The following is a 13,515-nucleotide window of genomic DNA, read 5'->3' as shown; positions in this document are numbered from 1 at the left end:
AAATAGTGACAGAGGAATGGCCGATTGGTGGGGGGGAGGGGGGGGTGGTTAGAGTAAATATTCATCAATAACACAGAATGTCAGTTTTTGCAAAATGGCAGTTAGTTAGAATAACCAATTCTTAATTTTGATTTGTTTTAGAGTGGGCGGCAATGTACAACCTTCTCTGCAGAATCAAGCCGAAGTTTGCTTATTTGTCTTCTCTGGGTTTTAAAGAATGCAGATGATGTGGTTTTGCAGAAGTGGTTTGCGGATCTATCTGTCCTTCAACTTAACCGTTTGTTGGACTTGATGTATCTTTGTGTATCCTGCTATGAGTACAAGGTATAGTGGTTATTTCAATGAATTTCCTGATTGTGAAATCCAAGCAAATTAATCCAAACAAATTAATTAGCTATAACTGTTTTGCAGTTGCTTTTATTATTTTTGGGTGACAGAATGTTGATGAAAAGCCATGATATACTTTTACCGCCATTTCGTGTTTGTTTCTACAAAGTTGATGCATGTATATTTGCCAGAAGATGGCAGAATTGAGTTACTAAGAGAAGTCCTCCATAATTAAGTGCCATCCAAATATTCTTATTCCTACTCAAATGAGGGATCTTGCAGGTAGGGTAATGGAGAGCCAGTGCATAAAAAAGCATATTTGTACATGCGAGTTTTAAAAGTCACTGACCTGTGTATTTTCTGTCAAATCTTAACAGGGCAAGAAAGCCTTTGAGAGAATGAATAGTCTCACATTCAAAAAATCAAAAGACATGAAAGCAAAACTTGAAGAAGCGATTCTGGGAAGCATTGGAGCTCGGCAGGAAATGGTTCGTCGGAGCAGAGGCCAATTAGGTAATTTCATTTTGTTCCCCCTTTCTACTGTATTTGCAACAATATGTTTATCAGATCCCCTTCTCACATCTATCATGACATCTTTTTCCAGTAATTTCTCATTGAATTTGAGATGAACTAACATTCCATGCCATCTACTTGTTCTACCATGCATGCTTTCCATAAGTTGTTAGAAGATGGTTGGTTCAATCCAGATTGTGTTTTACAAGCTCTTTATAATTAACTTCTTCAACCAAAATTATTTTTTTACCTCTCTAAGAACAAGCCATGGAAATTAAATTTGTGTACCATCCACTTTTCTGAGCTTGTTTTCTAACCATATTTCTGACCTTGTTCTAATTTATTGTGGTTTGCATATTTACAACTTCCATTTTTTTATTTTCAACTCTTGACCAAGAGCCCTTACCAAGGCTTTATCCTTTGAATGGATTTTCTTTCTTTTTGTTTTCAAGAGATTTTTGGGTTAGCTTTTGCAGTGGTCAATAAACTATCAGTGGTTACTGCTGACCTCAAACAAAGGGTGCACGCATACATTTTGCCGATCTCTGCGGTGAGTGTCTCCTCCTATCCAAATTTTTTGCTGCCAGCCATCAGTTTAACAGAACTCCAGGTGCCAATCATATCCTCAGGCTGACACTTCATTAAAAATTTTTCACAAACAATGAAGCAAGAGAAAAAAAGCACCATTTTTAATTTTTATAAACATTCCTTACAAGTAAAGGATGTGTGGTATCATGCCACTAGGCAGGTGAACCAGCCACGCTTGTAATCCACATGGCGGGGCAGCAGGCCAAAATGGCGCCATCGGGGGTTTCCCCTTCTTCTCAGCACCAGGCTCAGAAGCCCACGCTGGGGGACCACGTGACGCCCGAGTGATGTCGGCGCCCCACAGCGCAGTTCTCAGCCAGGTCCAGGCTGGGAGCCAGCAATAAACCAGTTTTTCTGCTCACTGAGCTCAACTGGTTGTGTGTTCTTTCAGTAGCAGTGTAGCTGCTGCTACAATTGTTGACCCCGACTGGTTCAAACATCTTTGAACCCAACATGAGCGAACCTGGGATAAGTTCTGTAGCCGTCAAACTGCCTGACTTCTGGGTTCAGGAGCCAGAGACCTGGTTCAGCCACGCAGAGGCTCAGTTTCACCTCCGCCAGATTTCGACCAGCGTGACCAAATTCTACCATGTGGTCACCGCCCTGGTCCAGGCCTCTTCTAAACATGTGCTGGACCTCGGTCAGCACCCGCCCGCCGAAGACAAATACAGGACCATCAAGCGAGTGCTCACCAGATTCCTCGGACTATCCAGGTGTCAACGTGCCGCTCAGATGTTGCACCTCAAACGTCTTGGGAGACTGGTCCCCGGTGGAGCTGATGGACGAGATGCTCGCACTCATGGATGATCACCCCAACTGCCCACTCTTTGAGTGAATTTTCCTCAACCATCTGCCTGACAACATCCGGCCGTTACTGGCCCAAGAGAGCTTTACCGACCTGAGGAAGATTGCTCAGAAGGCCCAAGTGCTATGGCTCAAGCGATTCCCGGAGGGCTCAGCGGTCCAGCAGGTCACAATGCACAAGCATGACCAAGCCAAGCCGGCCCCTAGCACTGCAGTAGAGCACCCGGCCCCTGCAGGGGCCACCAAGAGCATAACCAGGGGCACAGCATCCGCTCCGGGCCTCTGCTTCTACCACCAGCGCTGGGGAGCCAAGGCTCGGAAGTGTCATCAGCCCTGCTCATTCCAGGGAAACGAGCAGGCCGGCCGTTGTTAATGGCTGCGGCGGCTGGCAAAGGACACAGCCTCCTCTACCTGTGGGATTCAGTCAGCGGCCGGCGCTTCCTCGTCGACACTGGGGCCCAGATCAACGTCATCCTGGCCACGACCATAGAGTCCTGGAACAAACCTCGAGGACCTCCCCTCCATGCAGCCAATGCAACAGAGATCTGGACTTATGGGAACAAGACAGTCCACTTCCAGATCGGCCAGTGAAAGTTCTCGTGGAGGTTCACCGTTTTGTCCCTTCCAACCGCCATCTTGGGTGCCGACTTAATCCTCGCCAACGGCCTCCTGGTGAACATTCGAGGTAGGTGCCTGGTAAACGCCCGGACTTATCAGGCCGTTCACCTCGACTCCTCCCACACAGAGCAGCCGCAGATGGCCATGATCAGCATGCACAGAGACGAGTTCCAGCGAATCCTGGACAAGTTCCCAGCCCTCCACAGGCCACAGTTCTCCGCTGCCTCACCACACCACAGGGTGTTCCACCACATCCCCACCCAGGGTCCACCGGTTCACGCCAAGGCACACTGGCTTCTGCCTGACAAGCTCAAGGTGGTGAAGGAAGAGTTTTCCCATCTGCTGGAGCTGGGGATCATTCGGCGCTCCAACAGCCTATGGGCCTCGCCGCTCCACCTGGTCCAGAAAGCCTCCAGCGGCTGGCGCCGCTGCGGAGACTATCGACAGCTCAATGAGGCGACCATTCCTGACTGTTACCCCATCCCTCACCTCCAGATATTTATGGCCAACCTGCATGGTGCAAGGGTTTACTCCAAGGTTGACCTGGTGCATGGGTTTCACCAAATCCCGGTGCACCCTGAGGACATACCCAAGGCAGCCATCATCACCCCCTTCGGCTTGTTCGAATTCCTTCACATGCCATTCGGGCTAAAGAATGCCATTCAGACCTTCCAGCACCTCATGGACTCAGTGGGCAGGGACCTGGATTTCATTTTCATTAACTTAGACGACATTCTCGTTGCCAGCAGGGATCAGGCGCAACACAAGGCCCACCTGCGCGCCCTCTTCTCCCGGCTGGCCAATTTTGGCCTCACCATCAACCCAGCCAAGTGCCAGTTCGGGAAAGAGTCCATGCAGTTCCTGGCCATACCATCACGGCCAAAGGAGCCACGCCCGCCGCTACGAAGGTCGCTGCTATCAAGGAGTTCCCATGCCTGGACAACCTCAAGGGGCTGCAAGAGTTCGTGGGTATGGTCAACTTCTATAACCGATTCATCCCAGGAGCTGGGTGCATCATGCAGCCACTATTCGCCCTCATTGCAGCCAAGCACAAAACGCTCACCTGGACCCCAGAGGCCTGCAGTGCATTAGAGGCCATCAAGGATGCCCTCGCGAAGGCTACCATGCTCGCCCACCCGTACACCGACCTGCGTATGGTGGTCTCCGTCGATGCCTCTGCCACAGCCGATGGCGCTGTCCTGGAGCAGCAGGTGAGTGGACAATGGAAGCCGCTGGCATTCTTCAGCCAGCTTCTCCGCCCACCAGAGCACAAGTATAGTGCCTTTGACCATGAGTTACTGGGCATGTACCTGGCGGTGCGGCATTTCTGCTATTCCTTGGAGGGGAGGACTTATACCATCTTCACTGACCATAAACCCCTCACTCAGGCGCTCGCGATGGCAAAGGACCCCTGGTCGGCCTGCCAGCAGCGTCACCTTTCCTTGTTGTCGGAGTTTACCACCGACATTCGGCAGAAGGCGGGGAAGGACATCGTGGTCGCCGATGCACTCTCACGACCGGCCATCTGCGTGCTGACACCCGGCCTCAACTTCGACCAGCTTGCCCAGGGCCAGAAGTCCGATGATGAGATGCGAGCCTTCAGGACTTCCATCACGGATCATTGGTTCCGAGACCTCTCGACTTCTAGTGGTGAAGTGTGATGTCTCCATGGGCACCTCATGGCCAGTGGCTCCCCAGCAGTGGCACAGGCAAGTCTTCCATCACATCCACGACCTGTCGCACCCATCCATCAGGTCCATGGTCCATATGGTGGCAGAGCAGTTCGTCTGGCATGGGCTGCGGAAGCAGATCGCGGGCTGGGCCAGAATATGCACCCATTGCCAGATATCCAAGGTGCACAGGCACACCAGGGCGCCCATGCAAGAGTTTGAGCACATCTGGGAATGGTTCAGCCACATTCACATGGACATAGTCGGGCCCTTACCAGTTTCCCGGGGCAACCATTACCAGTTCATGGTGGTAGACCGCACCACTCATTGGCCCAAGGTGATTCCAATGCCAGATGCCTCCACGGACTCCTGCTCCCGAGCGCTGTTGCACAGTTGGGTCGCCCGGTTCAGCGTTCCGAATCACCTCACCAGCGATCGGGGTGCCCAGTTCACCTCTGCACTCTGGGCACAGCTCGCCAACAGGTTGGATATAGAGCTACACTGCACTACAGCCTATCACCCACAGGCCAATGGGCTGGTCAAGCGAATGCACCACCACCTTAAGTCGGCACTTATCGTCTGACTCACCGGTCCCAACTGGGTGGATGAACTGCTTTGGGTGCTCCTGGACATCGGCTCCATACCCAAGGAGAATCTGCAGGCATCATCAGCTGAACTGGTCTACGGCGCACCGCTGGCACTGCCCAGTGAGTTCATCAACGCGCCTCACATCCCCCAGCAGTCGCTGCATGAGCTACTTCCCCACCTCCGGGCCCACTTGGACTCCTTCGCACCCCCACCGCCGCCCAGACATGGCACACGGCCATCTTACGTCCCCAGCGAGCTGCACTCTGCAGAGTACGTTTTTATTCAGCGGGGCCCGCCCACGGTTTCTGCTCACTGAGCTCAACCCATCTGGTTGTGTGTTCTTTCAGTAGCAGTGTAGCTGCCGCTACAGATGGAACATATTCATCTGATTATGGTAGAAGGTAAACTATCAAAGCTTTATTTAAAAAAAGTATTTCAACATTTATTATGTCTTGAAATATTTGGTTGAATCATAGATATTTGTGGCACTGTTTAACCTCGTGACCATGCTGCCAATATGAAAGAATCACATTCATTATCATATTTTATTTTAGCATTAGAGAATTTGAGGAACAATAATTGTGGTTCTAAAAACTCTTCGTCTTTATGCAATATAGTGTCACATTTTCAGGCTATTTTGTAATGAAACCATCTTTAAGTTCACATTACTTGGAGTCATTGTTCTTGGTTTTACTGGGAAAGGTGAGAAAGGAAAACCTAAGTAGGAGGGTTGAATGCTGGCAGCATCTTTGGGATTTATAGATTACTTGACCTGTTGGAAATTTTAAAGTTACTGTCATTTTGATAGTTTTCTGATGGTGAATGCCTTTCATACCACAATCAGTTGTTTGATTTAAAAATTCAGCCCAATGTTGTACTTTATGCTTGTAATAACACAGAACATACTATGTCCATTCCAGCTCATTAGGAGCATTGACTTCAATTCCCCTCTCTTCATTTCTCTTCAATTCCCCTCTCTTCATTTCTCTTCAATTCCCCTCTCTTTATTTCTCTTCAATTCCTCTCTCTTCATTTCTCTTCAATTCCCCTCTCTTTATTTCTCTTCAATTCCCCTCTCTTCATTTCTCTTCAATTCCCCTCTCTTCATTTCTCTTCAATTCCCCTCTCTTCATTTCTCTTTAATTCCCCTCTCTTCATATCCTTCTATCCCTGAAATTAATTCTACCTTATCCAAGTGCATCACCTCCCCATTAATTCTTTTCCCTATTAACCTACTCAGTGGGGTAACTTATGGTAACTAATTAATCTGGTTACATATTTATAGTGTTAAAATTCTGACAACAAAAATTTGGCATGCATTTTTAATTTTGCAATCAAAAGTTGTAAGAAAGCACTTATGACTATATGTCCTGAACTTTTATGTATCAGTTATATTGAACTTATTGTAATATATTTTGCTTCACATCCAGAGCGAAGTCCATCTGGGAGTGCATTTGGAAGCCAAGAAAACCTGAGATGGAGGAAAGATATGACCCACTGGCGCCAAAACAGTGAAAAGCTTGATAAGTGCGTTAAGTATTATTTGAAATAGGATGGAAAAATGTCATAATGTATTCCATATTATTTTGTGAAAATGGATTCACCGTACGTAAAACAGATGGATCCTAAGCCTTTTATTTCTAGTGGTAGCTATTTTAACAGGTTTTTCCTCACTGGGTGGGAAAATTGACTCCTTGATTTAAAGATGTGAGTCTGCACTGCATTACAGAACATAAGTCTAAATTGAATTTGATCTGTTTGTATGAGAGATCCTGTCTCAGCCATGTGGATTTGGTAGACCAGGGGGCATTTGATTTAAGCACCCACAGCCAGGTTAAATGGTCCCATTTTCCTCTGAATCATTAAATTCCATTTTGATGGATATCGAATAGTTTCACCTCACTCAAGAAATGCTGTTTGGTTTGGATTATTATTACAGAAAGGATGTAATATGGATAGAAAATATGTCCAGAATTATAGTATTAAAGCAGGTCTTTATCAAGATAAAGTAGTTTAATTTTATGCGATATATTATGACCCTTTGTTTTCCCCTCTCTCAAAATCATTAATTCATTCTAATGTGCAATTTCCTGAATGTCTGTACTCCTCCCACGCCTTATCCATGTAGCTTTCCAGTTTGTGTCAGCAAGCTGTTCAGCCAATTAAAACAATAGTTGCTGTGCTTGATTCTTTCTTCATCTGGCACTCACAATCCACCAGGATTTATTATTTAACAATGTTTTGATCTGCAGATTATTTAATTAATTAAGACCTTCTGTTGTGAAGGTACGGAGTCAGGAGGGAGTGGCAAACATTGTTGGAGGTTAAAAAGTGATCTTTGTAGAAATTGAAAAAGAAACCAAATGTCTTCATGAGCTTTTTCACTAATGTCATTGTCCATCTTGAGGCCAGCAATAGTCTGTGTGATTCCTAACCTACCTGATTCATCGGTTCATTGAAGCCTAAAGCGGAATATGGGACCTTTCCAGTCTATATGAGTTAGTACCACAGGGGTAGTAGCTGTGAACAGCAGAGCCAGCTGAATTGCTTAGTGTGATCCTGGTTTAGCATTCTTGGTGGTTAAGTTTGTTCTTATTCTCTCTCACTGCCTATATCCTAACCCACAGCTATAATTATTTCTTCACATGTGCTGTTTTTTAAAGAAACCAGAAATCTGTCAGGTACGGTAACACTGGCTGCTGCTTCTTTCCCTGCTTTTGCATAACATGAGTGAATAAATTAAGACATTAACTTACAAATGGGATGAGATTAAGTTCTATTTGTTGCACACATCTGCTTTGTATGCGTGTGTGTGAGTGTGGTTGTTGTGTCCTGAGATGAGTAACAAAAAACACTTTTGTATGTAAAAATTCAAAAACGAAAGGTCATGCTGTGCCAGATGGAAAACTCTGTTACCTATCATCTCCTAAAAACAAACTTAGTTGCAAATACTGCTTTTCTTTCAATTTTATTGGGAAAAGTAACTTGTTTTGATGTTTCACCTCCTTTCTCTAATCCCTCTCCACTTAAAATTCAGCAATGTATAGAATTTAGGTGAGGCCAGCTGAATATATGAAATAAAAGCCATGCTTCTTTCCGGGGGATAGATGCAGTACAGAGATGCTGAACAAATAGAACAGGGCCATTTTAACGGGGGGGGGGGAAGCTTCTTGATGCAGCTACCTCTCTACCCCTGTAGTTTCTCTAAGAAAGTGCTATAGCTCGGTTTTAGCAGAGGCAATAAAAACACACTAAAATGTTGGAGGAACTCCGCCAGTCCTTTCAGTGTCCATAAAAAGCAAAAGTATATTGACTGAGTCCTTCTTCAAGGAATAAGCAGAATGAACCAGAAGCAGGAAATCTCAGAACACTGACAGTGCTGGCTGGGGGAGGAATCCAAACTAACAAAAAGTGTTAATTGGATATGATAAGGAAGGAGGTAACAATTTATCATGTTTTTTTTAAATTTTTTATTTTTCACACCATAAATCACAATAGCCATGATATACACTTTTTCTTTTTCACACATTTACAGTGACTTTTTCTCCCCCCCCTCCCTCCTCCCAAGCCACCCCCCCACCCCCCCCCTCATCCATTTTAGGTATACAATCTAGGTTGCATTAATTCAGTCAGACAATGTTGTCATTCAACAAAAATACACCAGAAATCTCTACTGAGAGAGAGACAGAGCTGGTGGAAGGTGACCGGTGAAGAAGAGGTAGGGGTTAACGAAAGCCAGAGAAATCAATATTAATGCCATCGGTTGAAAGGTGAGATGTTGTTCCTCCAATTTCCAGGTGGTCTTAGTCTGGCAGTGCATAAGACCATACACAAACCTGTCAGCCAGGGAATGAAATGGGGAATTGAAATGGGTGGCCACTGAGAGAGCCACAGTATTGCAGCGGACAGAGTTGAGGTGCACGACAAAGCGATCTTCCAGTCTGCGACACAGGTCTCTCCGATGTAGAGAAGACCACAATGTGAGCATCCGATGAGGCCACCCATTTCAATTCCCCATCGCATTCCCTTACTTTCATGTCTGCCCATGGTCTCATGCACTGCTAGATTGAGACCACCGCAAATTGGGGGATGTTGGACTCTGGCTTTACCTTACTCTTAATTTAGTCTATGTGTAGTCTGAGTCCAGCGCGTTCTTTGAATGAAGTGATAGGAGAAGGTATTCGGTTCAACAGTCAATTTATTACACAGCACAAGAATAAAACTTAACAGAGCTCTGGGTCACTCATTAGTTCATAGGTCACCTGCACAGTGAGCTACTCCCCAAGACTGACCCCTATTGTCCAGTTGGTTCAGTTTATATAGGTCAACCTTATCATACAGAACAAAAGTTGGCTTCCTTTGCTAGATTTCATTATCATACAGAACAAAAGTTGTCTTCCTTTGCTAGATCTTTTTGCATAAGGGTTATCACAAGTCATCTCCTGTTTTGCAGATATCTGGGGTGTCGCACTCCCATCTTAATCCTCCAGGCCAGACTATCCTGTTGTGTTGATCAGAAATTAATTCATCCCCAGATATTTCTAATCACCATTCTGTTCTTGTCCAGCCAATTTCTGCTGTTCTCTTTAACACCTCCTCCTGCCTTAATCTTCCTCCTAGACTGGTTTTCCATTCCCTTTGTTTCTTGCAGGCCATTCTTTGTTCTGATCTGGCCTGTGTCTCCTGTGCTACTCACCACCTCCTTCAGTTTGAGCATTCCTCCTAAATCGTTTTATGCATTTCCTCTCCCTGTATTTGGGAGCAGACCATTTTGCTCAGCCAACTTTGCTCCATGCTGTGATTGCCACTTAATCACATTCCTCTTTTTCCCTGAACCATGCAGTAAATATAAACTAATTAATTAATCATTTCTTTCATAATGTTTTAACCCCTAGATTCCAACAGGGAACATCATCATCTGACAGGGCACCGTCCAACTGGATGGCATTAAGATCAACTTCTCTGACTTTTGTTAAACCCCCCCACCCCCTCACTTCTTCCCCCATTGACTTCCCCCAGCTGTCTCTCCCTTCCCTGACTCCTTTCACACAAGCATGATAAATTCCTACCTTGTCTCTTATCATATCCAGTTAACATCTTTTGTTGGTCTGGCTTCCCCAGCCAGCACTGACTGAATTCTTTCTGAGATTTCCTGTTTCTGGCTCATTCTACTTATTGCTTGAAGAAGGGCTCAGGCCCTAAACATTGGCAATATATTTTTGCTTTTTATGGACGTTGAAAAGACCGGCTGAATTCCTCCACCATTTCAGTGTGTTTTTACTAAAATACCAGCATCTGCGGACTTCCATGTTTCACTTTAGTAGAGGCATTGGTGAGGAAGCTGCAGTTAGTTGCAACACATCTCAAGGTCTCTGCCCTGAAAGCTATCCAACCAGAAGTAAGGGACTTGGACAAGGTCCGAGATCTCAGCTCCATGGTGACATTATCTCCAAACACTAGCTGTTGTACTCTAACTGTTAGAAATGTGCTTTGGGTCAGACTGAGGGAGGATACCTGACACATTTTAAAAATGCACCTCAAGAAAAACCAAGAATAGAAGAGATGAAATTGAAATGAAAATAAGGGAAAATGCACAATATAAAGAAAAAGAATGAAAATATGTTTTCTGAGTAATATTAATCTGGAATTGTGAATTAATCTTTCGGAAGTGCTTATTCATAATCATTCTTCACTTCTTCCCATACAATACCCAGTATCAAACTGTTCTGCTCCTCCATGACACTAACAACGTGCTAAAAATGAGTCCCAACTTTGTTGGCAAAACTATTATTGCTGGTCCTGCAACAACACACCTGATAAATTACCCCTCACTGTTCCATGGTGCTTCCTCTACAGAACTGCCTTTGAGAATACAGCGAGCAGCAGCACTTCTGTTTGTACGTTGAAGATGTTGCCACACTGGTGGTGGGTAGAAATGTTCACAGTTTTGATATGGCTGTGAATTTTCACAGTATATGCATGGAATTATTGTGGTGGTAGTACTCTCGTTCTTCTGTTGCCCTTGCCCTTCCAGGTTCTTTGTTTTGTGGATTTGAGAGATACCATCAAAGATGTATTTGCAAATTGCTGTTGTGCATTTGACACATGCTTCAACCATTCTGTGCTAATTATAGTTGAGGGAGGAAATTTTTGGTAGAAGCTGGGGTACCACTGAAGCAGGCCTGGATGGTGTTGATCTTCTGAAGTGTGTTGCAGCAACACTCATCCAGGAAATGGAGACTATGATGTCAACTTCTTAGATGCCTCAAGGTGGAAAAGCACAGAAGATGAATCAATGTAGGATACCCAGCTTCTGATCTTTACTTGGTCTCATATTTATGAAGCTGGTATAGTTAAATTTCATGTCCTTGATGATCCCAAAGAGTAATGTTGATGGAGTTGTTATGGGAGGAATGCTGCTTAGTATCAAAGCAACCTACTTAGACTGTTCTTAGAGATGGTCGTTGCATGAGCTTGTGCGGAATGACCGTAACCTTCTGCTCATCGGCTCAAATCTAAATGTTGTTGCAGCTGATTTGGAGTTGGCCAAAGAATTGGAGTTGAGCGTCATGCTGAGAAGGTCATAACTTGAAGCTATAATGATTTAGTCACACCTGAGGTGCAGGTAGTTGGGTGACCATCATGAAAAGTAAAGGGAATGGGCAGGTGATGCATCGTTACCCTGGGGCCTTTCCCCTTGTTTTCTGCTCTGATAAATTAGGTTTGAGGGATCTCAATGTGTTTACATCCCGTGGATTCCCATTGACTTAAATTTACCAGGAATCTTCAAATACTGCAGTAGTTACAGTGCCTTCCATAATTATTTGCCCCTGGCATTAATCAAGCAATTCACATGGAATTAAAGTGCACATTCCTGATTTTATTCAAGATTATTTGGAGATATTTTGGTTGACCATGTAGAAATTACAGCTCTTTTTATACATATATACTTCATTTCAGGACACCATATTGTTTGGGACATTTGGCTTCATGGGTGTTTGTGATTACTCAGGAATGGTTAATTGCTTCATTGGTGCAGCGAGGCTTGCATCCCAGCTTTTGATCAACTTTGGAGTTTGTAGTTGTCATTTTTCAACACAAGGACCAGTTGTTGTGACAATGAACGTTTTAAAATAAAAGCCATTGAGGTTTAAAAATGAGAATAAAGCATTAAGAGACAGTGGTCAAACCTTAGGATTACTAAAATCAACCATTTGGAATATCATTGAGAAGAAAGGGTATTCTGGTGAGCTCAGTAATTGCAAAGATACTGGTAGAGCAAGGAAGATCTCCACTGCTGATGACAGAATAATTCTCATCATAATGAAGAAAAATTCCCAAACGCTTGTGTGATGGTTCAGAAAGACTCTTCAAAAGTCAGGTGTGGATGTGCCAATGACGACTGTCTGTAGAAGACTTCATGAACGGAAATACAGAGGCTCCACTGCAAGTTGTAAACCACTAGGTGGCCACAGAAACAGGATGGCCAGATTACAGTTTGCCAAGAAGCATTTAAAAAAGCTTGCAGAAATCTCAAAAAATGTCTTCTGGAAAGACGAGACCTGTATCAGAGTGATGCCAAGAGCAAAGTGTGGAGGTGTAAATGAACTGCCCAAGATCCAAAGCACAACACCTCATCTGTGAAACATGGTGGTGGGGGTGAAACAGTGGTGGACTCGTGTGTGGCTGCACAAGTACTGACGCACAGTAGAAAACTGAATTCTGAGGTGCTTTTAACCATCTTACCTGCTCAAATTAGGGCAAATGCCTCCTAATTCATGGACAGCACTTCATCCTACTGCAAGACAATAATCTCAAACATACTGCTAAAGCAACAAAGGAGTTTTTCAAAGCAAGAAACTGGAAAATTCTTGAATGGCCAAGCCAGTCACCTGATCTAAATCCACTTGAGCATATTTCTACAGTATATGCTGAAGAGAAAACATAAGGGGACAATCCCCCGAAACGAGCAGAAGCTGAAGATGGCTGCAGTTGAGGCTTGTCAAAGCATCGGTAGAGAAAAGATACTTAACACCTGGTGATGACTTTGATTCACAGACTTCAAGCAGGCATTGCATGCAAGGGAAATGCAACCAAGTACTAAACATGACTACGTTAGTGTACATACATTGCTCCGTCCCTATATTATAGTGGCTTGAAATGAGGGGACTATGTATAAAAAGTGCAGTAATTTCTACATGTCAAACCAAAATGTACACAAATATCCTTGATAGCATCTAGAATGTGCGCTTCAATCAGATGTGAACTAAATTACCGTACATTTTAGTGTATAATATGACCTTCAGAAAAGAATGGACCCCATTTTCAGCCTGGATTTCATGGTTTTATCATAAGACAACCCGCCAATTTTCTGCAATGAACGTGCCTGAAACTGATGCCACAATCC

At 44.6% G+C, this 13,515-nt stretch overlaps 1 protein-coding gene across 14 annotated transcripts in view; it reads left to right on the top strand.

Annotated features, from left to right (window-relative positions):
- The window catches only part of dock7 (dedicator of cytokinesis 7), a 310,961-nt gene that overhangs the window by 204,412 nt on the left and 93,034 nt on the right, over positions 1–13,515 (top strand). For 10 of the 14 annotated variants that reach the window (XR_011357731.1, XR_011357730.1, XM_069938284.1 and 7 more), the window contains 4 exons: positions 142–324; positions 705–840; positions 6,539–6,635; positions 7,772–7,789. Coding sequence is in view for 12 of the 14 variants with exons in the window: in XM_069938284.1 (XP_069794385.1) it covers positions 142–324; positions 705–840; positions 6,539–6,635; positions 7,772–7,789 (434 nt within the window). In the remaining 2 variants the exon portion in view is untranslated. The remainder of the gene's footprint in view (positions 1–141; positions 325–704; positions 841–6,538; positions 6,636–7,771; positions 7,790–13,515) is intronic. The other 4 variants (XM_069938278.1, XM_069938283.1, XM_069938282.1 and 1 more) reach the window with 1 other exon arrangement.

The sequence above is a fragment of the Narcine bancroftii genome, chromosome 5 (genome assembly GCF_036971445.1).
Source record: "Narcine bancroftii isolate sNarBan1 chromosome 5, sNarBan1.hap1, whole genome shotgun sequence".
Taxonomy (NCBI): domain Eukaryota; kingdom Metazoa; phylum Chordata; class Chondrichthyes; order Torpediniformes; family Narcinidae; genus Narcine; species Narcine bancroftii.
The sequence above is the reverse complement of the archived record's forward strand: the minus strand, read 5'-3'. Positions and strand labels throughout refer to the sequence as shown.